The 25,340-nt window shown below is 41.8% G+C and overlaps 1 protein-coding gene across 19 annotated transcripts in view; it reads left to right on the top strand.

The window, feature by feature from the left end:
- The window catches only part of brsk2b (BR serine/threonine kinase 2b), an 899,053-nt gene that overhangs the window by 787,535 nt on the left and 86,178 nt on the right, over window positions 1-25,340 (top strand). For all 19 annotated transcript variants that reach the window (XM_039736387.1, XM_039736429.1, XM_039736422.1 and 16 more), the window contains 2 exons: window positions 15,365-15,488; window positions 18,584-18,764. In XM_039736387.1, the coding sequence (XP_039592321.1) occupies window positions 15,365-15,488; window positions 18,584-18,764 (305 nt within the window). The remainder of the gene's footprint in view (window positions 1-15,364; window positions 15,489-18,583; window positions 18,765-25,340) is intronic.

A 25,340-nucleotide genomic window follows, 5' to 3' on the forward strand; every position in this document is an offset into this window, starting at 1 on the left:
CTTCAGAAAGCACACTGCTCGGCATTTCCCAATCACGTGGCCTACTGGATCTCCAGACCAGTCATTACAATATTTTGATTAATATGAACTGCGCTATATTCAGTAATGACTGTCACAAGCCGTCTACTAAAGCAGATGGCCTGCTAGTAGTTTGGGACCGAACAGGACTGAGGGAGTAACAAGAGAGGCTCAAGAGAGGCAGATGTTCAAAACAGAAGGTAATTTATTTATACCACGATGGAATAAAAAAAAAAAAAAATTAAAGTTGTTGAAAGAAAAAAGAACAAAACAAAAATGTATAAATAATCCATTGATAAGACACAATCAAATTATAAAGAAAAAAAAACAAAAAATAGAAATTGGGAAACACCAAGGCTCTTACCCTAATATAATCAATTCTCATTCATGAAAAGTCCAGGGCAGCCTTAAAATAATACCAAAAACTAGACTCTGTTTCAGTCCAGGTCACCAGTACAACTCCTCCAAAAAAAATCTCAGGAGTCGTTTTTTTCTGGTCCTCAGGAGCTTAACCCACTCCTTTACAGCAACCAACAGCTCAGCCACTAGGCACCTCTTAGGCACTACCTACTTTTTCTCCCTTTTCTCTTTTCCACACTTCTTGCCGCCACAACAGTATTTAAAGGCTTTTCCATTGCCAGGATCAGCTTACCTAATCATAGGAAGGAACCATTTAAGTCCTGACGGGGGGGAAATCGTACACTGCTAGTACAAATCAAAAATAGCCGACAACAACATCTACATAATAAAACAATAAACAACAAAACACCACATTTATACCTAACCTCGAGATTACTAATAAACAAACTTGAACATTACGATACACGCACACTACTAACGCAACTTGGACTCCCCCTATAGCTGTCGTTTGATCTTCCCAGGCACCTGTGACTGCATTTAGCGTCTGTGCCCTTGTTAAACGGGAAAAAAAAAAACGATCAATTACGCGCAACACTCGCAATAGAACCATATGGTAAAACATCTAGAAAATAAACTAAACAACCGGAGGGTAAGCCCAAAAATCCTAAATGAAAAAGAAAAAAAAATCTTTCCCCCGTGGTAAACTTGCTGATATATTGTTCACACTTAAAACTTTCATAGTCCTGCCCCATATCCATTTAATCCACCAGGTATCAGCATTAGCGTCACAATGACCACAACTTGGTTCTTGTGATACACAACACTGTATGCAGCAGGATTGCAGGGAGAGATGATATAATAAATTCCTTCAGAGCACAGAAACTGCTGCTTTTGCCTTGGCTCACAGTCTGCATTTCTGATGTTGAATCGTTTAAAAAGCTGGAAATTTTGGCTCAGGCCTGAGGACGGTGGCTCACTGTGGCCTACTTTGCAGAGCTGGTGAATGATGTATCAGCTTATTGCAAATAATTAAAGACTTTAGAAAAAGAAGAAAAAGATCATTTCCATGCCCCACTTAAAATGGGTGAGGGATTTGCTTTGATTTTTTTTTTTTTACACACCCTGTGCTCAAACCACTCTGAGGGCCCTGCTCAACTCCTACTCCTCATCATAGGAAATGAGAGCGGTAATTACCTAAATAGGTCAATTTAGTATTCATATCATTTTTTTCATTATTATCTCTCTTTTTTTATGATTCCAATTAAAAATATGAAATATGCAGTGTTTCTCCTCCTTAGTGGTGAGCTGCTTCTTTTAAGTAGGAGGCGTGTACCATTATTATAGATGTTACAGCTGTGGAGCTCACATGTGTACAAATTGGGCCCTGAATTTGCACTGCAACACTTTTATCTGCATGTATGGTGTTCAGTGAGACAACAGCAGTGGTGCGTCTCATCTCCTCCTCATAGTGGGAACCTGAGAATTGCATCAGAGTAATGTCCTCTTGGACCTGTCACACTGTCATACTCTCTAGTGTTCCTGGAGTGGTAGATTGCTGGGAGTGTCCCAGATGGGCACATGCAGATAAGAGGTCTTCTCTACAGATGAAGAGAAGTTCAAGTATAGTTAAGTACTTTAGATGAAAGGACAGTATCTCAGGGTCTTGTTCACATACAGGGTGGTAGATGCCATGATAAAACTGGACAATGGATCAAAATAAGGGGTAGTATTGTGGGCAGTAGGAGGAAACATCCGCTAAGTCTTTAGATACATTTTTGGAGTTACTGGTTACATTCTTCATTCTCATCTTTGAGTTGGTGATCAAAAATATTAGATACAAGGGAAAGAAATAAGTTTTGTCCTCAGCTTTGCCAAGGCTACAGGGTGGGGATCTGAAGACTGAGTCACACAGACGTTGGCTACTTAAGCCAATGTCACATTACGCCATCTCTAGTCTTGTGATATATCATACTTGCAGAGCATGGTTACTTGTCGCCAGAACATGTCAATTTAAACAACTAACAATTTCTGAGCATGTCTAATTTACTGCTAGTATAGTCATGGTGACATTAAATAGTGTGCTGCCTGACTGAGTTATCACTGTATAAAGAGTTAAAAGATACGATGAGTTCAGCTGCAGTTTCTGACTCTTTTTCTCTTTTTCCTATTCTGTCGTGCTACGTAACACAATAGATGTCAGACAGATGAACTTCTGTTATGTACGTATGTGAGGTCCAAAACACCCGTGTTTCTTATTCCTGGTCACTAGGGTGTTGTACCGTGTTAGCCATTATGAATGTAGTGAAAAGTCAAGCAAGAGGAAACCTTTTATTGACTAACTAAAAAGATTACAATATGTAAGCTTTCGAGGCAACTCAGGCCCCTTCTTCAGGCGAGATGAAATAGAGAAAGTTTGTGAACCCTTTAGAACTTTCTATATTTCTGCATAAATATGACCTAAAACATCATCAGATTTTCACTTAAGTCCTAAAAGTAGATAAAGAGAAACCAATTAAACAAATGAGACAAAAATATTATACTTGGTCATTTCTTTATTGAGGAAAATGATCGAATATTACATATTTGTGAGTGGCAAAAGTATGTGAACCTCACGGATGATCAGTTAGTTTGAAGGTGAAATTCGAGTCTGGTGTTTTCAATCAATGGGATGCCAATCAGGTGTGAGTGGGCACCCTGTGTGATTTAAAGAACAGGATCTATCAAAGTCTGCTCTTCACAACATGTGTGTGTGGAAGTGTATCACGGCACGAACAAAGGAGATTTCTGAGGACCTCACAAAAAGAGTTGTTGATGCTCATCAGGCTGGAAAAGGTTACAAAACCATCTCTAAAGAGTTTGGACTCCACCAATCCACAGTCAGACAGATTGTGTACAAATGGAGGAAATTCAAGACCAGGAGTGGTCGACCAACAAAGATCACTCCAAGAGCAAGGCGTGTAATAGTCGGCGAGGTCACAAAGGACCCCAGGGGAACTTCTAAGCAACTGAAGGCCTCTCTCACATTGGCTAATGTTCATGTTCATGAGTCCACCATCAGGAGAACACTCAACAACAATGGTGTGCATGGCAGGGTTGCAAGGAGAAAGCCACTGCTCTCCAAAAAAAACCATTGCTGCTTGTCTGCAGTTTGCTAAAGATCACGTGGACAAACCAGAAGGCTACTGGAAGAATGTTTTGTGGACGTATGAGACCAAAATAGAACTTTTGGTTTAAATGAAAAGCTTTATGTTTGGAGAAAGGAAAACACTGCATTCCAGCATAAGAACCTCATCCCATCTGTGAAACATGGTGGTGGTAGTATCATGGTTTGGGCCTGTTTTGCTGCATCTGGGCCAGGATGGCTTGCCTTCATTGATGGAACAATGAATTCTGAATTATATCAGAGAATTCTAAAGGAAAATGTCAGGACATCTGTCCATGAACTGAATCTCAAGAGAAGGTGGGTCATGCAGCAAGACAACGACCCTAAGCACACAAGTCGTTGTACCAAAGTATGGTTAAAAAAAATAAAGTGAATGTTCTGGAATGGCCAAGTCAAAGTCCTGACCTTAATCCAATCGAAATGTTGTGGAAGGACCTGAAGTGAGCAGTTCATGTGAGGAAACCCACCAACATCCCAGAGTTGAAGCTGTTCTGTACGGAGGAATAGGCTCAAATTCCTCTAAGCCGGTATGCAGGAATGAGCAAAAGTTACCGGAAACGTTTAGTTGCAGTTATTGGGGGGTCACACCAGACACTGAAAGCAAAGGTTCACATACTTTTGCCACTCACAAATATGTAATATTCGATCATTTTCCTCAATAAATAAATGACCAAGTATAATATTTTTGTCTCATTTGCTTAATTGGTTTCTCTTTATCTACTTTTAGGACTTGAGTGAAAATCTGATGATGTTTTAGGTCATATTTATGCAGAAATATAGAAAATTCTAAAGGCTTCACTAACTTTCAAGCACAACTGTACACACAAGGACAAGAAACAACATTGGTAAATCTTTAGGTGAGAAATCTTAAATGTAAAACATTAATAGACTCCTTCAGGCTAAGATTAATTTAACAAGAGAGAGAATAACATTGTATGGTCAAGATCTTTGGATAAGATAACTGTCCAATAAAGTCCTTTGAAGTTTCTGATGAGTTTTTCCATACAATGTGGCTCTGTAGTCAGGTTGTCTGTGTCAGTCTGAGAGATGCAAACAATCCTCATACCAGGCTATAAAACTCTTGTCTCTATTCAGACCGTGTTGTAATGTGTTCAGTTTTAACATGAGCTTAACTTCCCATTCTCTTCTGTCTTGCTGTCTTCTGAAGTTGCCCATCAGCCCTGTGACTTTAAAGTCCCTCTCACAGTGTCCAAGGCTGTTGAAGTGGACATCTGGCCTGATATGCACCTGTGTAAATTCATTCTCTGGTGGAGTGTTTGTCCAGTTTCTCCCACATAGAGTGCAGTGTGAGGACATTTCATGCAGAGAATTAGGTAGACCACATTAGATGATCTGCAGGAAAATGATCCCTTTATGTGATGTTCTAGTCGGCAGTGTGGTATAACTATACGGTCTGTATTATAAAAGTTTTACATCTTTTCTGTAAGCAGGGAGATGTGCCATTTTCTGTTGGTTCACTTAGGGAGCTTTGGACAATTAGTTGCTGCAGGTTTGGTGGTTGTCTGTATGCCAGGAGGGGAGGATCTGGAAGTATATTTTTCAGTGTTTGGTCGTTGTTTAGCATTGGCTGAAGTTCTTTTATAATTTTTTCAAAGTGCTTTAAGATGTGGGTTGTAGGTGACAACAAGGGGGTTGCGGTTCTTGTATTTTTTGTTTTTATATTCCAGAAGGTTGTCTCTGGGTACGGCAGTAGCTCTTCTTATTTGAGTGTCTGGTATTTTGGGGGTATAACTTTGTCTGATGAAATCTTGTCTAAGCCCCTGTAGTTGTTTATCCCGGTCTGTCAGGTCTGAGCAAAAGCGGTTGTATCGTATTGCTTGGCTGAAAATAATGGAGCGCCTTATATATATACTTGGGGTGGAAGCTGTCACTTCTCAGGTAGGTCCGTCTGTCTATTGGTTTGTGAAAAACAGAAGATACAAGGGTGTTGTCTTTCAGTTGAACGGTGGTGACTTCTGTTTTTAAGTAATTCAGCTTCAGCTTTATGTTGGGCTGAAAAAAATTATATTCATTATGAAAATGGAGGAGGTCCTTCTCACTGGCAGTCCAGATTATGAAGATGTCATCTATGTAACAGAGATACAACATTGGTTTTAAGATGCACATTGACATAAAATCTTCCTCCAATTTTGCCATAAATAGGTTTGCATAGTGAGGTGCAAACCGACAGCCCATTGCAGTTCCCATTTAATGCAAGTAGAAATCTTGTCCAAAAGAGAATAAATTGTGTCAGAGTGAATTTTATCATCTCTATTGCTGACTTTGTGGGTAAATCATGTTGTCTGAGGTATGTTTCACATGCCAATATGCCATCGTCATGGGGGATGTTTGTGTAAAGTGCCTCAACATCCATTGTGGCCAGTAAGGTTCCCGCAGGTATCACTTATTCCTGGTCACTGTGTTATTCGAATTGTACTTCCAGATTAGCACTCATTGGTTGTCTGCTCTTTTGTACACAAGGCAATCAAACTCTGACTGCCCCCAACTTGCTAAGGTTACGCAGCGACTTAAAATTGGTGAAAGTTTGCATAATATGACGTGGTCTTTACTCTCCTAACTACTTAACTGTATTAAGAGACTGAGAGGGCTGAGGTGCTCCAGGTGCCTTCTCTGAGAATGTGCTTGGCATGGTCCACAGGCCTTCAATGTCTGGGGCACAATGAAGCCATTATGGAAGATTTGTATCTTTCAGTTTGTATGAGAGCCACTGGGAGTTGGGATGGTCTGGTATGACCAGCTGCCACCAAAGCTGTCGCCAGGACAAACAGATTGAAACCAAGATAGCATTTTCTGCTTTTATTGTCATTGACTATAATATTTTTATTCTCTTTTCTTGGGCAGCGCTTTGAGGAATAATCACACCTACGGGACACAAACTCTTGTCCATAGTCTATGCGATGGCCTACTGGTTTTACCAGTGGCGCAAAGTCCTTATTCATGAAAAGATCAGAAACAACAGCTTTTCATTTACATTTTTTGGGTTTTGGTCAGTTATGCTGTAGTAGCTAGCATTGCTGCCTCACAGCTTCAGCACCGTTATTGTGTGTACTGTACACGCTCTCCTCATATCTAAATGGATTTCTCGCCAGGTGCCTCCTCCCCACTCATGGCCAAGGTAATCACCAATTCTGAACTGGTCCTATGGATCTTCTCACTGATGGACTGGCACCCATTGATCCTGAAATAGATAGATAGATAAATAGATAGATAGATAGATAGATAGATACTTTATTAATCCCAAGGGGAAATTCACATAGTCCAGCAGCAGCATACTGATAAAGAACAATATTAAATTGAAGAGTGATAACAATGCAGGTATAACAGACAATAACTTTGTATAATGTTAACGTTTACGCCCCTGGTGGAATTGAACAGTCACATAGTGTGGTGGAGGAACGATCTCCTCAGTCTGTCAGTGGAGCAGGATGAAGACGGCAGTCTGTCGCTGAAGCTGCTCTTCTGTCTGGAGATGATCCTGTTCAATAGATGCAGTGGATTCTCCATGATTGACAGGAGCCTGCCCCACCACCACATAGAAGAGGGCGCTCGCCACAACTGTCTGAAAGAACATCTGCAGCATCTTATTGCAGATGTTGAAGGACGCCAGCCTTCTAGAGGAAGTATAGTCGGCTCTGTCCTCTCTTGCACAGAGCGTCAGTATTGGCAGTCCAGTCCAGTTTATCATCCAGCTCCACTCCCAGGTATTTATAGGTCTGCACCCTCTGCACAGTCACCTCTGATGATCACAGGGTCCATGAGGGGCTTGGGCATCCTAAAATCCACCACCAGCTCCTTGGAATAGATGGATGAATACATTTTTTAAATAGTGGGATGATCAGCTTTTGTTAGGAATACACCCATTGCTGTCCCTTCTTTACCTCCTTCAGAGACAGCCTGGACTCTGTTGTTTTTTTTTCTTTCTTCTTAGATGATCTTTATCTAAGCTCATCATTTCTTCCTCTGGGACTGCAGATCCATAAATATAATTCCACTTCAGGTGCTTGTTAACCTGATTTTGGCAGTCGACATACCCCATCAATTATAATATTGGTGGTAATCTGATTAAAGAAAATATTTCCAAAGGCTCCTCTGATTTAGTCTTCAGTGCTTCTGCTCTTGGAGTTTAAGGGACAAGAATTGAGCATCAGCCTGTATGCCAGTGAGCTATAGTGAGACATGACTGTTCACCAGTGCCCACCAGCTCATGTCACTGTACAGGAGGTAACAGTTGCGCCACCTGTCTGAAACTTTGTATACTTCAGTTTGAGCCTCATGGGCTTTCTTCTCAGATCTAAATGCATTTTGATATGCAAGCTGAGATGTAGCACCCTCTGATGGTGTATCCATAGTTAATATTGTGAAGCACATTGTGAAAGCCACTATATAAAGTAAATGTTGAAGGATTATAGTTATAGAAAACTGATTAAAATTAATCTGATAATTTCCATGAAATAATCTACTTTTATTACAATTAATCTTAAACTTCTCCAAAATCCATCCATTATCCAACCCGCTATATCCTAACTACAGGGTCCTGGGGGTCTGCTGGAGCCAATTCCAGCCAGCACAGGGTGCAGGGCAGGAAACAAACCCCAGGCAGGGTGCCAGCCCACCGCAGCTTCTCCAAAATGTTTAGTATAAATAGAGGTGGTGCTAATATAAAGCACCATATAATCTGCACATTTATTATCTTCCTTCCATTACAATTACCCTAATCTTTATTTTTTCACACAAGTAGCTGTCTAGAGGTTCCATGGTGGTGTTAAATAAATTTGGTGACAATAGTAGCCCTGTCTAGCTCCGCATTCTAAGGTGTAATAGTCAGAATTTATGTATCAGTAACTACATGAACTGAAATTTGTCGGCTAGTATGTAATAGCGGAATCCATGAGTATATATTAGTTCAAGACTCAAACAGATTTATAAGATCATTATTCTACAGAGTACAGTGAAAGTCTTACTGCAAGTGCTAACAAATACACAATATTGTCACCACTCTACAGTGCCACATAATTGGATAATGTATTATTAAGAGAATAAATACCTCTCGCCTCTGTCAAAGGTTTACCTGCCTCTAAAGACAGCAAGACCTCTGTGAAGTACCTCTTAGGTATTATTATAGTACATTAAACATATGACAAGGATTTGAAAGGTGGTGTTAATATATAACAAAATTAGTTTATTATTTTAGAAAATAATGCCAGAAAACAAGTTCACTGTTCTGTATTTGAGACTTTATCCAGAATCTTAACATCATTCATTGACAGAGAAAATGACACATAGGAAGTGCATCCTAAAATGCCCAGGTTAGCCACTTGCCCTCAAAATCTTTATTTGGCAACACTCTGCAGGCCTGGGCATCCTCTCGGATGACGCCACCTACCACTTTGTCATCTTTGGTCCTCCATTTGGGCTTCATCCTCTCCACCTCTTCTCCCGATTAACCTCTGCATTTTGCTCTCTTGCCTAAACCACCTTAGTCAGTTTCTCTTCATATCACCTCCACAGCAAGTCTTCCTTTCTCACTTTGACACTCCATGTATCAATCTCATCATCATCATCTCCTGTTTTAGTTTTTCTTTATATTCCCACTTCATTGGCTGTGTTTACTCCCATGCTCCCTCACACAGCTTCCATAAAATGTACTCTTCAGTGCCAAAGAGGCTAACTTAGAGGTCAGAATGGGGAACAGATCCTGGAATCTCTTCCATGCACCTCTCTGGCTATCACTGCTGCACCCGCACCTCTGTCTGTGCTCAACATTGTCATCTCAGTAGTAGAACTTCTCTACTTAATAATAATACTTTAATTACATCATATATTATTATTATTATTATTATTATTATCTCTCTATTATAAAAAGAAATCTTGGGAAGAGAGACGAGACGTGATGTTCTCGGAATGACACTTTAAAGACCCGCGAGACAAGAGATCGCATTAGCGCAAACAAACGGAAATTATTACTTGGTGAAATAATGGAACAGCGAAAAGAGATTGAATATATTGTTCGGATTTAAACTTTAAGTCAGAGACTTCTAGATCGTTTGTGCTGCCATCAGTGGAAAGTAGTGTTTCTTCCCAATGAAGAGGCGTATCTGAGAGAATTAAAACATGAGATTGTTGTTGTCCCTGTGTATCCATAAGAATTAAAAGATGAGATTGCTGTTATCCCCGGACCGCCTCGTGGGGACTTTTAACATGAGATTCTTTCAAGTCACGCCCTACTTACAACCATTTTCAAATAAGATTATGGACATCTAATCTTTCAGTCGTGTAAAGGCTTTTATCAGACACACGTCCTGTGCTCTCAGCTAAACACTTTCTAGATGACAAATCAACAACCAAGCGAAGAAGAAAGAGCAGCGTGTGCAGATCACGCGGCATGGCAGCAGCCAGCCAGCAGCTGATCGAGCAAAGAGGAGGTAAAAAAAAAAATGAATTTGTTTCCTATTGTATCACCGTTTAAGAGGGGATTTCGGAGGAGCGACCGCGTCTCATTGAGGTGCATTCAGCCCGCGAAGTTGGTGGCAAGTAGTGCTGGCCGGACGGGGTTAGTGAGCAAAATGAGCAGGGGGAAAAGCCCCCTAGTTATTATTATTATTAAATACATCATACATCATTGAATTATGTAATTTCATTTAATACATCAGCATTCTGGGCGGCACGGTGGCACAGTGGTATCGCTGCAGCCTCGCATTAAGGAGACCTTCCTGGGTCCTCCCTGCGTGGAGTTTGCATGTTCTCCCCGTGTCTGTGTGGGTTTCCTCCCACAGTCCAATGACATGCAGGTTAGGTGCACTGGCGATTATAAAATTGTCCGTAGTGTGTGGGTGTGTATGTGTGTGTAACCCTGCGGTGGGCTGGCGCCCTGCAGACCCCTGTGACCCTCTGTTAGGATATAGCGAGTTGAGTAATGACTGACTGACTGGATGGCATCAGCATTCTGAACTGCCTCTCCCAACTTCCTGTTCATTGGACTGAGTTTCTTTCATCATCTGTACCACACACATGCAGTATGCCCTTTCACCCACCGCTTTCATGCCTCTTCGTTTCCAATCCTCAGCTGGATTTACCTTTAGGTCTTTCACTTTCAAAGTAGTTATCCAGTTCACTGTCTTCTCTGATTCACTTTTTTTTACCATCAAAGGGATATTGACAGTTAACAAGAGCTCCCATGGCAATCCTTCACAGAGTTCTCCGTTCACCATGTCTTTATCACTGTCATGAAAATGAATGCTCTTAGAAAAGCGCTCTAGTCTCTCCACAAATCTTTGCCTATCCATATCTGTCTCCTAACTACAATTCATGCTTCCTTCCAACTTAGTATCACTACAGACACTCACAATTCATCCACATTTACCTTTCTCAGTGCACACCTTATCTCCTCTCTTGGCACTCATTAAGATGTCTTCTCCAGATCTACAAATCCATTATACATCTTCTTTCCCTTCACCTGATGCTTTTCCCTCCATTTTCCTGACAACAGAGATTGTGTCTTTCGTTTCCTTCCCAGGCAAGCAACAAAACTGCGTTTAACTAACTCTCACCTGATAATTTCTTCTGGCACCCTCTTAACGACCTTCACTAGCTGCTCCACAAGCTTGATCATTAGATATAACCCACACTCCAGTGGATCACCCTTTTCCTTTGTATACATGATTGAATGTTTTCTGCCTTCAGGAACGTTCCCTTCACACAGAATCATTGTTTCAGAAGTCTGTCAACTATTCAGCTTCAGAACTATTCCACTGCTGCTTCTTTACATGTCTTTTTCAGTTATATTGCAACCTTAACTTTTGAAAACGTACATATCGGTATTTGTATTTTCTCAGACGAATCCTGTTTTCTCCTGTCATTCAGCAGTTTCTCTACATAGTTATACCAGCTACCTCTATTCCCATTGCTACCAATCGTGATCTTCTCTTCAGCATTTTTCAAGCAGTTCACAACTACTATATCCTGTCCTCTCTTTGCCATCAGCATTGTGAACCTGAACACCTTTCTGTTTCTTTGCACAACTGGCAGCTCCCCTTCAAACTCTTGTCTGCTAGTTTTTTGCATCCCTCCACCTGATATTTTAGTATTTCACTTTTACTTCTTTATCGATCACCCTGCCACTTTCTGCTTTTGTCTTCTGCCACTCTTTATATCATCTTTTCTTTTCGTAAATTTGCCATCTTTCACTACTACTGTATTGTTCTTTGTGTACACCAGAAATTGATACTTGGTATAGTGTTTTAGGGCAGTGAAAGGCAACCTTTTTTGAGTTGCGGCGCACTAAGTCCAAAAATTTTCTTTCACGGCGCACCTGAGGGACTGCCCATAAAAAACTCGTGACGACACAATCTATGGACAATCGCCAATAAAAACAGTTAATTTTACAAGTTTGAAAGAAATTTTATTAATAAAGGCATCAAAGGATACATCTTAAATTTAATTAATGTGAACGTTGAGATTGGTTTTTTAGCACATATGAGATTGATGCGAAGATCAATTTTCGAAAGACCCTTGTCGATCATTTGAAGTCTCTCACGTTTCTTAGACTTCATTTCCGTAAGTGTTCCGTTATCTGTTTTTCCAACATAATTTTTTTTTTTAAATATTATCTTTTTAATCAACCAAAAGTTCAAAAACACTAGCAATTTTAAATATTTTACAAAAGTTTTCGTAGCACCCGTAGAAAATTCCACGGCACACCCGATGCCCGACAATGTTTTAGGGAGTTTAAACATGATGTCTAGAGGTGTGCCATTTCTGTTTTATTAAAAAGTGAACATGGTTAAAGGCTCATCTTCATGATACTGTGATGAGTGAAGGATCATACAATGTATTACAGTCGGCCCACTTTATCCACGGGTTTGGCATCCCAGGGTTTTGACCATCCGCTATTCGAAAAAAAAAGAATCCAGATTATTCTCAAAAAGAACATTTGAAAATCCCTGGTGCAGGGCTGCCCACTAAATATACATAAGAAACATGTGGAGTTTGATGTTGTGGAGTCACAGTGTTCCCTTGTGCCCTTGTGCTTGCTTTGTGTGCACAATCGTCTTTATGCTTTTATATACAGTAAGTCCTGAGCGTCTGCTTTTTTTGCACATCTGTGGCGAGTACTGGAACCATCTACGTCCAACTACATTATTTCTGCAATATCCAAATGCATTTGATTTGCTATTATCTTATTAGATTTTTCTCAGTGCCCAGCATAAGAATGGTGTCATTGTGGATTAAGCTAGCCTGATGCTTACTGAGCTGGTCTTGAAATCATAATCTAGGAGGTTGGTATGTTGTTTGCGACACATTAACTCCCTGTACTGTAATAAACACCTGCCTTCATTACACGTAAAGCATTTACAGATAATAATCACTATTAATGGCAGGCTTATGTTAACAGCATGAAGTTACGGAAAAGAGTAGTGGAACCTAGGTTAAGAAGTGAGGTAATGATTAGTGAGCAGCAGTGTGGTTTCATGCCAAGAAAGAGCACCTCAGATGTGATGTTTGCTCTGAGGATGTTGATGGAGAAGTAGAGAGAAGGCCAGAAGGAGTTGTTTTGCATTTTTGTGGACCTGGAGAAAGCAAATAACAGGGTGCCTCAAGAGGGTGATAAAGGATAAAGCTGGAAATGTGCTCACAAGTGAGGAGAGCATTTTGAGCACATGGGAAAGAGTACTTTGAGAGGATAACGAATTAAGAGAATGAGAGAGAGAGAGAAGGGTGGATGATGTGGAGATAGTGAATCAGGAAGTGCAACGCATTAGCAAGGAAGAAGTAAGGACAGCCATGAAGAGGATGAAGAATGGAAAGATTGTTCATCAAGATGAAATGGAGATGTTTAGAAGAGATGGCATTGGAATTTTTAACCAGATAATTTAATGCAATCTTGGAAATTGTGAGGATACCTGAGAAGTGGAGAAGAAGTGTACTGGTATCTATTTTTAAGAATAAGGGGGATGTGCTGGACTGTAGTAACTACAAGGGGTTAAAATTGATGAGCCACATCAGGAAGGTATGGGACAGAGTAGTGGAAGCTAGGTTAAGAAGGGAGGCGATGATTAGTGAGCAGCAGGATGGTTTCATGCTTGGAAAGAGCACTGTAGATGTGATGTTTGCTCTGAGGGTGTTGATGGAGAAGTATAGAGAAGGCCAGAAAAATGTGTATTGTGTCTTTGTGGACTTGGAGAAAGCATATGACAGGGTTCCTCGAGAGCAGTTGTGGTATTGTATGAGGAAGTCGGGAGTGGCAGAGAAGTATGTAAGAGTTGTACAGGATATGTAATGAGGGAAGTGTGACGGTGGTGAGGTCTAGGGTAGATATGACGAATGCATTCAAGGTGAAGGTGGAATTACATCAGGGATCAGCTCCGGGTCCCTTCTTATTTGCAGTGGTGATGGACAGGTTGACAGATGAGATTAGGCAGAAGTCCCCGTGGACTGTGATATTTGCTGATGACATTGTGATCTGTAGCGATAGTAGGGAGCAGGTTGAGAAGACCCTAGAGAGGTGAAGATCTGATCTAGAGAGAAGAGAAATGAAGGTCAGTAGGAACAAGAGAGAATACATGTTTGAATGAGAGGGAGGTCAGTGGAATTGTGAGGATGCAGAGAGTAGAGTTTGTGAAGGTGGTTGAGTTTAAATCAACAGTACAGAGTAACAGGGATTGTGGAAGAGAAGTGAAGAAGAGAGTGCAGGCAGGGTGGAATGGGTGGAGAAGAGTGACAGGAGTGATTTGTGACAGACGAGTATCAGCAAGAGTGAAAGGCATGGTCTACAGGACGGTAGTGAGACAAGCTATGTTATATGGGTTGGAGACGGTGGCACTGACCAGGAAGCAGGAGACAGAACTGGAGGTGGCAGAGTTAAAGATGCTAAAATCTGCATTGGGTGTGATGAGGATGGACAGGATTAAAAATGAGGAGATTAGAGGGTCAGCTCAATTTGGATGGTTGGGAGACAAAGTCAGAGAGGTGAGATTGCATTGGTTTGGACATGTGCAGAGGAGAGATGCTGGGTTATTTGGGAGAAGGATACTAAGGATAGAGCTGCCAGGGAAGAGGAAAAGGGGAAGGCCTAAGAGAAGGTTTGTGGATGTGGTGAGTGAGGACATGAGGGTGATGGGTGTAACAGAACAAGATGACGAGGACAGAAAGATATGGAAGAAGATGATCTGCTGTGGTGACCCCTAACAGGAGCAGCTGAAAGATTAATGACAGACTTATGTGACCAATTCCCCACTCTGAGACATGACCCATGGGAAAATAAAATACTCAATCGAGGGGCATATTGGACTTTCATCACAAGGCACGATGTTACACTGCATCGAGACTGACTGAGAACACGTGACCCTTGAAATGAAGCAGAAAAACAAGCAGGCTAACTAAGAGCTCATATGCTTCTGAAAATTTCTAGTCTAAGTAAGACTAGCCGCCTTCTGTTCTTACTTACAGTAAGTGCACTCAAATACAGAACACAGTAAAACAACATTAAAAATGTTTAGATGTAAAGTTTTTAAATGCAATAAATAATAAATATAACTGAGCAAATTCTTAGAACAATCTATTAACACTGGATGGACCCCCTTTTGCTCTCAAAACAGCCTCAATCATGCCACATAAGTAATTTTAAAATGCCATAAGAAACACTTTGATTTACTGAATTGCATTGGGCTGGTCATCAAAGCCTGTGCTGGTTTCCTACCTTACACCCGATGCAGATTCAAAGATGGTTGTATTTATTTTAGGTAATAACAAGTAGAATGTCATGTCTTTATTTAATATTGTTGTGCTTTTGTTTTGCTTTTCCAGACTTGCCAAAAAATCCTGGTTTGGTAATTTCATCAACCTGGAGAAAGAGGAACAAATTTTTGTGGTTATTAAAGACAAGCCATTGAGTTCAATCAAAGCAGATATCGTCCATGCCTTTCTTTCAGTAAGTGTTTCTATTTTGCCAAGTTTCATTTTCACAAATGTTTTTAGTGCTTACAAATAAAGTAAATTGGTTCTCATTGTCGTGTCTGTGAAGATTCTCAGTCGTCCGGGTGAAAGTATCTGGTGGTTGAGTCATGGCAACTGGATTTCTTCCTTGTTAGGTAGATATGTTTCACTGCTCATCCAAGCAGCTTCTTCTTCAGTCTGAGGAATGTTGTTAGAGACCACAAATTTATCCTTCAGGTTAGTGTCATTTCACACCTGCCCTGAACAGGCTCGTTGAGTAAAACAAAGGAAGGGATACCTCCATTTGAAGGACAAAGGACACTCATTTGAGGACATTAACGTCCAGATATTGGATAGAGAAGACATCTGGTTTGAGAGAGGGGTGAGGGAAGCTTTGCATGTGCAAATCAACAACTCCTCGCTCAACAGAGGCGGAGGTCTTAGGCATAACCTGTCTTCAACTTATAATGCTGCCCTTTCATCCATCCCCAGGAAAATCAGGCCCAATTCACACCTCCAGCAGGTGGACCACTCCTAACGACCCACTCTATGGGGGCAGGAGGGGCTATTGGAGGTGTGACGGTTACATCTACCCACACCTACCCCTTCCTTTGTTTTCCTCAACGAGCCTATTCAGGGCAGGTGTGAAGTGAAACTTACCTGGAGGATAAATTGGTGGTCTCTAACAACATTCCTCAGACTGAAGAAGAAGCTGCTTGGATGAGCAGTGAAACGTATCTATCTATCTATCTATCTATCTATCTATCTATCTATCTATCTATCTATCTATCTATCTATCTATCTATCTATCTATCTATCTATCACAAAAGAAGTCCAGTTGCCATGACTCAACCACCAGATATTCTCATTGTTGTGTTTTCATGTTTCTCTTCTGCAATATTACAAAGGTTTTCATCGCTAAAGTATGTCACACATGTTTTTAAAGCTTAATTGATGCTGTATAATTTGTACTCTTCTTTCTTGCAATACTACTACTAATAATAATTAGTATTTTTCAAAACACAAGTAAACGATAAACCTTGTTGGGGTGTGTGCCTATTGCTCTAACTAGTGTTGACTGTAAGATAATAGAAAATAATGGTGGAGCTGAACACTTGTTAGCGCAGTCAAAAATCTCTCATACACATAATAGATTAGCACTCAGCCCCTGCAGGATGGCTGCTCTGGTTGTGAGATTATGTACTGGGATATTAGCTCTGCTTTATACTCCAGTAATAAACAAAGGAGGGAAGAAACTGAATAGAAACATTTGAAGGTTAGTTAGTCAGTCAGTCTGTAAGTCCATTTTTGTTTTATATATGAACCACCAAAAGAGCACACAGTTACAAGTATGCTGTAACCAACAAATGAGAATATTTTGGAAAGGAACAAGATAAGATAATATCATAATAATGTAATAAGCATTTTGTAACTAACGGTGTCCAATAGCCTATATGAGATGAGGTATAAGTAAGCAGTACATGACTTCCACTCCCATATCACATCTGATTCTCTGTAGTTTCTCCACCCTGAGGCTGTTGATCCAAAGGTTCATCACATTTTTGCAGCAGAAACTCCTATTTACTCGAATCTATTGTTCCTATTTTCATCCATAGCTCATGTATGAGGAGACACATGGGACATTAGTACATTGTGGAAGCCAGCCCCGGACACAGACAGACAGACACCTGCATGTCTACAAAAGCACATGTTTATTCGCCCAACTATTTACAATGTCCACACACAGCACACGGTGCCCCTGCACCAATCACCCTCTTCTCAAGTCTTCCCTGCCTCCAGTCCTCTCCACCAAGCTCTGCCCTCTTCCTCCCGACTGCAGCTGCCAACTGGAGGGAGGTGGTCCCTTTTATAGCCACCCGGACGTGCTCCAGGTGCTTTCCAATGGACTTCATGCGGCTCTTCCTAGTGTGGCAGAAGTGCCACATGAGCACCAGGAAGCACTCCTGGTGTCCTTGGTATTCCTGTTGTCCAAGTCTCCACAATCGTCTGGGCGACCCCTGGCAGTGGCCACAGGCCCTTACATGGTTGAGCTTCCATGCTCAGACCCCGTGGCCCCCAAACCAGGCAGGGTGGCTGCCCTCTCGTGGTCCTAGGGAGGCACAGTCCCTCTCCTGGTCCGTCCAGGTATCGCGACTGGGCACAGCCCCCAGCTGACCACCACAACACACATTATATACAGGTATTGTATAATGAAGTATTTACACCATGTACTGAAACACACGCCGTGTATCTTAAGAGTTTGTCTCATACCCTTTAAGGTGAAATACATTTTTTGAAATCATGAGATTTAATTGAGACTAACAAAACTTTTGAACTATTGTGACTTCATTTGCCTTGTAATTGAGTAGCAGCTGAAAATTGAGGAGTTGATGAATTCAAGTGTTGTTAGCTTTTTGGGTGCAGCATCTGCTCACACTAGTACATTACTCCTACTGCCACTGCATTACAACATTTTCCTGGAAAACTCAGCACGTGGATCGTCTTTCCTCGTAACACTGTAGAATATAGTTATTGCCAGCCTGAGTAACATATGCACATATTAAACATTCTTAATTTATGCAGTTTATATTTCACAGTTAGATTCCATGAAATAATCAAGTTGAAATAAATTTCTTATTTAATCTACTTTAGGATTGTGCTAAAGACAAAATCTGCAAAAGATTTTGAAAAAATAAATAAATAAATCCAAACTGATAATGACCAGGATTAGGACTCAAACCCAGTACTGCTAGGCCTTTGTCACCTGCAATGAACTGTGGGGTTTTACATTAGATTTAATTGGTTCATTTATTTTGGTCTTGTAGGAGTATGGAGTATATTTGACTAAACTTCACACAGAAGCAGTGCACTGTCCAGGGTTAGTTCCTGCCTTGCACCCTCTGTGTTGTCAGGATAGACTCAAGCTCCTTGGATTAAGCTGATTTGGGGACTCGGGAGTCCCAGGCAATTCCTGACATCCAATAAAGACAGATGACTTGACTGACCCTTGAACTGTCGATCTTTCTATATTGTGTATACCAAATGGCGCTTGGATGTTGCTGACTCTTTGATTCTACGTTCTTTGTCCAGATTCCCAGCCTCAGTCACAGTGTCATATCACAAACGAGTTTCCGAGCAGAGTACAAATCGACGGGAGGGCCCACGGTGTTTCAGAAACCTGTCAAATTCCAAGTGGACATCACCTACACAGAGGGCAATGAGACACAAAAAGAGAACGGTATCTACTCAGTCACCTTTACGCTGCTATCAGGTAAGTGCGCACTCTCTTTTTTACTTCTCTACTACTTGTTCACTTCTGACTATGGGCAGACACAGCTACAGCTCCAAAATTAAACTGGCTGATGACATCACCATCATGGGCCTTATTTCACAGTGTCCCCTTTTTTTACTCTTTATTATGTAGACTTTAGCAGAATGTCTCAAATCCTATACAATTAGCATAGCACATCCATTTTATATCTAGAACCTTAGGCAATTGGAGTAAACCTAATCAAGGACTTTGTTAAACGCCACCTACACCTGAACACCAGCAAAACCAAGGAGCTGGTGGTGGATTTTAGGAGGCCCCTCATGGACCCCATGATCATCAGAGGTGACTGTGCAGAGGGTGCAGACCTATAAATACCTGGGAGTGCAGCTGGATGATAAATAGGACTGGACTGCCAATACTGATGCTCTGTGCAAGAGAGGACAGAGCTGACTATACTTCCTTAGAAGGTTGGCGTCCTTCAACATCTGCAATAAGTTGCTGCAGCTGTTCTATCAGAAGGTTGTGGTGAGCGCCCTCTTCTACACGGTGGTGTGCTGGGGAGGCAGCATAAAGAAGGAGGACGCCTCACGCCTGGACAAACTGGTGAGGAAGGCAGGCTCTATTATAGGCACGAAGATGGACAGTTTGACATCCGTGGCAGAGCGACGGGCATTGAGCAGACTCCTGTCAGTCATGGAGAATCCACTGCATCCACTGAACAGGATCATCTCCAGACAGAGGAGCAGCTTCAGCGACAGACTGCCGTCACCATCCTGCTCCACTGACAGACTGAGGAGATCGTTCCTCCACCACACTATGCGACTCTTCGATTCTACCCGGGGGGGTAAACGTTAACACAATACAAGATTATAGACTGATACACCTGCTTCGCACTCTCCACCTTGCATTTGTTTAACTTGCACTGTATTTTTATTACTCTTTAATTAATATTGTTTTTATTGTTTTTTATCAGTATGCTGCTGCTGGAGTATGTGAATTTCCCCTTGGGGATTAATAAAATATCTATCTATCTATCTATCTATCTATCTATCTATCAGAACAGGCAGGAGAAAGAGGTGTGCTTTTAATTATTAAGCATTATAATTATTATACCCAAGATATTAAACGAAGTACAGATGTGAGTCTGCAGTGAACTGGCGCCCTGCACAAGTTTTCTTCCTGCCTTGCTCCCTGTGCTTGCTTGGATTGGCTCCAGCAGACCCCCGTGACCCTGTGTTAGGATTTAGCGGGTTGGACGATGACTGTCTGACTGATTGACAGATGCGAGTGTTGGCAAACCATACCAGACAACCTGATATGGTTTTGAGGTGCAGCATTCACTAATGAGACCACGCAAACAAACTCTATAATGACACATTAAACTAATAAACAATATGCGGTTAATTTCAGTGTATTTATAAAGCCGCGTCAGGTATGTGGATCGAAAAAAGAAAGGGCAACCACACAGAAATAGTAGCACTGCTTTGACGCTGGGTGCTGCCAGTTTGCAAAACTGAGTGCAGAACTTGCGTACGCCAGGGAATGGGCTACCGTAGAAATGTGCCTGGCTTTACCCCAAGTTTAGGTTTTATACTTCGCGACTTGAACGTGGAAATGTTCTTACGCAACATTTTTGTGCGTACGCACCGTTTATACATGAGGCCCCTTGTGCTTTTCAGATAGAGTGGTCTTTCCATATTTCAACCGTTTAAGCACTGGAAAAGTGGCATGTCATGTTAGGGTCACACTTGGATCGGTAGTTAGGATTAGGCTACAATCAGATGACTGAATCACCTGGTCACATTAGCTGTCAAAACGTAATTTTTATTTGAGGCTGATTCTTGTGACTTAATGTAGTACCTTTGCATGAAAATTATTCCATTACTTGTTGTACAATTGTTTTAATTTTGTTCTTTCTCAGCACTGACGGATTATGTGACTTATTCAAACAGGGAATTTGAGATGTGAACTAAACAAACAGCTTTGTGGTTTGTGAGCAAATGTCTGAGCATTCACAACTGCCTGAAACCATGGATTTTATATTAGATTTTTCCATAGTAGACAAACACCTCAAATTCCCATATTACTATTTTTTTCTAAACTTGTTCTATTTACATCTGAGTGACTCAGTGTGTAGTCATGTGTCTGCATAGATCCAATGCCCTGATTTTGAATCCTGTGCCTGGTTGTTGTCTTTGTGCACTTTCTCTCCATGTCTTCCTGGATTTTCCTCGACATACTTCGATTTTCCTCTCACATCTTCCAAGAAATGTATGCTGCTATAATTGGCCTTTCCAATTTGGCCCTGATGTGTGTAAGGGAGTCAAGTCAAGTTGGGGAGCATACACTGGTACAGTGCGTTGCCACACCGACTACACGATGAAACAACTCGGGATCCCAGGCAGACACACAGTCCAGTCCCACTCTCCGGAGATGATCCTCTATCTGCCGCAGCCAGGTTACGTGGGCAAACCCTTGGCCTGGTTGGCTCCCCAACAATGACGATCTTACGAGCTGGATGCTCCCTCACAATGCAGGTAATGTGCCTCATTCGGGACTCCATGAGCAATCGCTCATTCGACACAAAGCCAAACCAATGGTACCCAAGGACTTTCTGGAGAGACACAGTACCAAAGGAGTCCAGTCTTCATCTCAGGTCACTGGATAGCGTCCATGTCTCACAACCATAGAGCAAGACAGGAAGTGCCAGGACTCTAAAGACTTGGACCTTCGTCCTTTTGTTTAGATATCGGGAGCACCACACACCCCTTTCCAGCGACCTCATGACCACCATTGCTCTCCCAATCCGTCTACTGACTTCATAGGAAGAGTCACCAGAGACATGAATGTCACTGACGAGGTCAGTAAACCTCTCGACGAGGTCAACACTCTTTCCCCAGACAGACACACTGCTGATGATACTCAGGTTTATATTCCCGTCTGCAACTCTGCAACAAATTAACTCCACAACTGTCTTTCTGAACTAAGATCCTGGATGGCTAATAATTTTCTTGATCTAAATCAAAATAAAACTGAGATGCTTATAGTGGGTCCACCAGCTAAAGCCCAAAATTGGTCTTAGACTTCTCGGCTCTTTCTCTGCCTTTTCGAAACCTCAAGTCCGCAATCTTGGTGTTATCTTTGACAGTAACCTCTCTTTTGAGAAACAAGTAAATTCTGTAGTCAAGAGTTGCTTTTTCCAACTCCGTCTATTAGGTAAGATCAAGCCTTTTTTTTATCTTCTAGGGATCTTGAGAAAGCTACCCATGCTGTTACCTTTTCTCGCCTTGATTACTACAACTCGCTGTATTCTGGGATTAGCAAATCTCTGATAGGCAGGTTACAGTTGGACCAGAATACTAGTTGAAGAAAGAAAGTCTGATTCTGTTTCTCCAATATTAGCTTCTTTACACTGGCTGCCTGTCAGTTTTCAAATTGATTTTAAAATCTTGCTGCTAGTTTTTAACTCTTTCAGGGCTGACGTCAACTTTTGTTAAAAGGAGGAGCTGACGATGGTAATCAACTGTAAACTGTGACAAAACCAACTGTTATGTTTTAGTTGGACTCTTGTTGCTAGAAGGAAAGTTAGTTTTCTTGGTTTTGACTGAGATTTCCTGCTCCCAGTTGAGTAGCAAGCTGCAAACGGCAAAAATGGCACTGACATCTGGCGACAGATCAAAGTGGATGCATAACGCAACATAACACCCCGTGGACGATGTTTTGCCTGTTGTCTCTGAATTGGACTATGACTTGTCGGACTCTGATTTTGATACAAGCAATCAGAAAACGTGCATGTAGCAACAAACGTTTTATGTTGATTTCTGTGTGAAGCCATTGCTTTTCAGAAAACTGTTTTTTGGAAAAAATATTCAGCCCTCAAAGAGTTATATCTTTACATGGGCTCGCTCCTGCCTATTTATCTGAATTGTGTGTTTTAAATCGGCCTTCCAGAGTGTTTAGATCTTCTGGTCAGTTGTCTCTTGTTGTCCCTCGTACCGAGTGTCAAACTAAGGGGGACAGACAGGACTTTGGCAGCCTCACCTGTGAAACTCTCTACCTCGTCATATTAAGGAGTCGTCTACAATTCAAAACGAGATTGAAGACTCACTTCTTTTCACTTGCATTCTGTGACCTTCAGTATTACTGATGGTTTCCTCATTGTGATTATATAACATTACTTCTATTGATTATTTATTTTACTTATGTTCATATATTTTATTACTATTTATGTTTTATTGTTTTTGTTTTTTCTTTTATTCTGTTATTGTAAAGCACTTTGGCCGCAGCATTACTATGTTGTTTTAAACGTGCTATATAAATAAATTGACGTTGACATTGACATTGATGGCCATGCCCAAGAGGTCATTAAAGGCCTGGCTCTTGGTTTTTATCCAGGACACGCACAAGCCCAGACACTCAGACTCCTCACTCAGTCTCTCGAGAGCCCCGATCAGATCCTCCATTGACTCCACGAAGATCACAGCATCGTCAGCAAAGTCAAGATCCGTGAATCTTTCTTCACCAACAGATGCCCCACAGCTGCTGGACCCCACAGACTTGCCCAACACCCAGTCCATAGAAGCATTGAACAGAGTAGGAGCAGAACACACCGCTGACGAACCCCAGAAACAACTGGGAAAAAACACAGAGGTCCTGCCTCCACTCTGCACAGCACTCACAGTACTGTGTAAATGAACCATGAGACAGTGTAGTAAATATACGCCCTGCCCCTAAAGACACTAAATTGGATTAAGCAAATTTGAGAATGGTATGTATATTGTGTTATATTTTTAGTCTGGTGCCTCTATGTTTTTCGTTTCAGTTTTTCCAGTAGATATACTCATTCCAGTTCTCATCACAGTTCATATTCACACTCGTTCTAAGCTGTCTTTAGTTCTTTCCCTGATTGTAAAACTGATCATTGCTAAGCTCTGTTGGGAGGTTAACACAAACCTGCTGTAAATGTCTGTACTGTGTGGACGCGGCCCGGACACAGACAGGCAGACATGTTGTAATCCACCACCACACGTTTATTTACAAAGTACTATTTACAATAATCAAGTGCACACACACAAACCCCACACAGTCCTGGCCACACCATGCCTCCCTTCGGGCCGCCTCCACTCTCTCTTCTCCTGCCTCGTCCTGCTTCCACCCGACTCCAGCCTCGACTGACGGGAGACGGCCCCTTTTATATTATCCCGGATGAGCTCTAGGTGTGTCCCGGCATTCCTCCCTGGACACGCCCCAGTGTGGCGGAAGTGCCGGCTGTTCTCCCGGAAGCTCTCCGGGTGTCCCTTTTCTTTTTCCCCCCAGCACTTCCTGGTGTGGTGGAAGTGCTGAGGTCCAGGGTCCCCAAGGCATTGGGGCGCCCCCTGGCGGTGACCACGGGTGCCTACAGGGTTGGGCTTCCAAGCCCTCTACCCGTGGTCCCCAAAGCAACCAGGAAGGCAGCCCCCACGTGATCCAGGGTGGGCATTGACCCTCTTCCGCTCCCTCAAGGTGTCCCGGTCGGGTCGTTGCCCCTGGCATCCCAGACAACTGTTATAATGAATATAGAACTAGGCCTCTTCTGGTAATTATGTAATCAATTATCTGGCTGCGATCATAGTGAGACCAGCTATGTTATATGGGTTGGTGACGGTGGCACTGACCAGAAAGCAGGAGACAAAGCTGGAGATGGCAGAGTTAAATATGTTAAGATCTGCACTGGGTGTGACAAGGATGGACAGGATTAGAACTGAGGACATTAGAGGGTCAGCTCAAGTTGGACGGTTGGGAGACAAAGTCAGAGAGGTGAGATTGTGTTGGTTTGGACATGTGCAGAGGAGAGATGAGGGGTATATTGGGAGAAGAATGCTAAGGATAGAGCTGTAAGGTAAGAGAAGAAGATGAAGGCCTAAGAGAAGGTTTATGGATGTGGTGAGAGAGGACATGCAGGTGATGGGGGTAACAGAACAAGATGCAGAGGACAGAAAGATATGGAAGAAGATGATCTGCTGTGACAACACCTAACGGGAGCAGCCGTGAGAAGAAGAAGAAGATCATTTTACATAATCTTTTGAATTCAAGATTTTACCTTTTAATGTCTCGAATCTGTAGTGCTACTGCTTCCTCAGGCATGTGTGAAGAGAGATAGAACGATGAAGTGGACATCCAAAAGACTGGGAGGAAAAGAAATATGAAACCACTTGCTACACATTTGAAACAACAGATTCTGAAGTTTAAAACATCAACCAGCTACAGCTGCATATTCTGCAAAATGAATTACATCTTGCAGTATACTGTATTCCGCCTGTACATCTTACCTGTTTTACCAATGAGCCACAAAGCTGCTCACCTTACCATTTGTAATGGAAGTTGGAAAAAAACTTAAGTTGGTGGTATGTCCATATTAAATAAATCCATGCCCTTGGCCAACCTTTCAATAAATGCCAACAAATGTTCATGGATCTTTCAGCCTGCCCAGCAGTAACGTTGTTAGCATTTCTCATTTTCGCTTGTGTTTGGAGCGTTAGTGAGATTTTCAGTGGCGTCATTCTTTCTCTGTAACGTTTTGAAATTCTGTTTGTTACC

This window comes from Polypterus senegalus, chromosome 1, assembly GCF_016835505.1.
Source record: "Polypterus senegalus isolate Bchr_013 chromosome 1, ASM1683550v1, whole genome shotgun sequence".
Lineage (NCBI taxonomy): Eukaryota > Metazoa > Chordata > Cladistia > Polypteriformes > Polypteridae > Polypterus > Polypterus senegalus.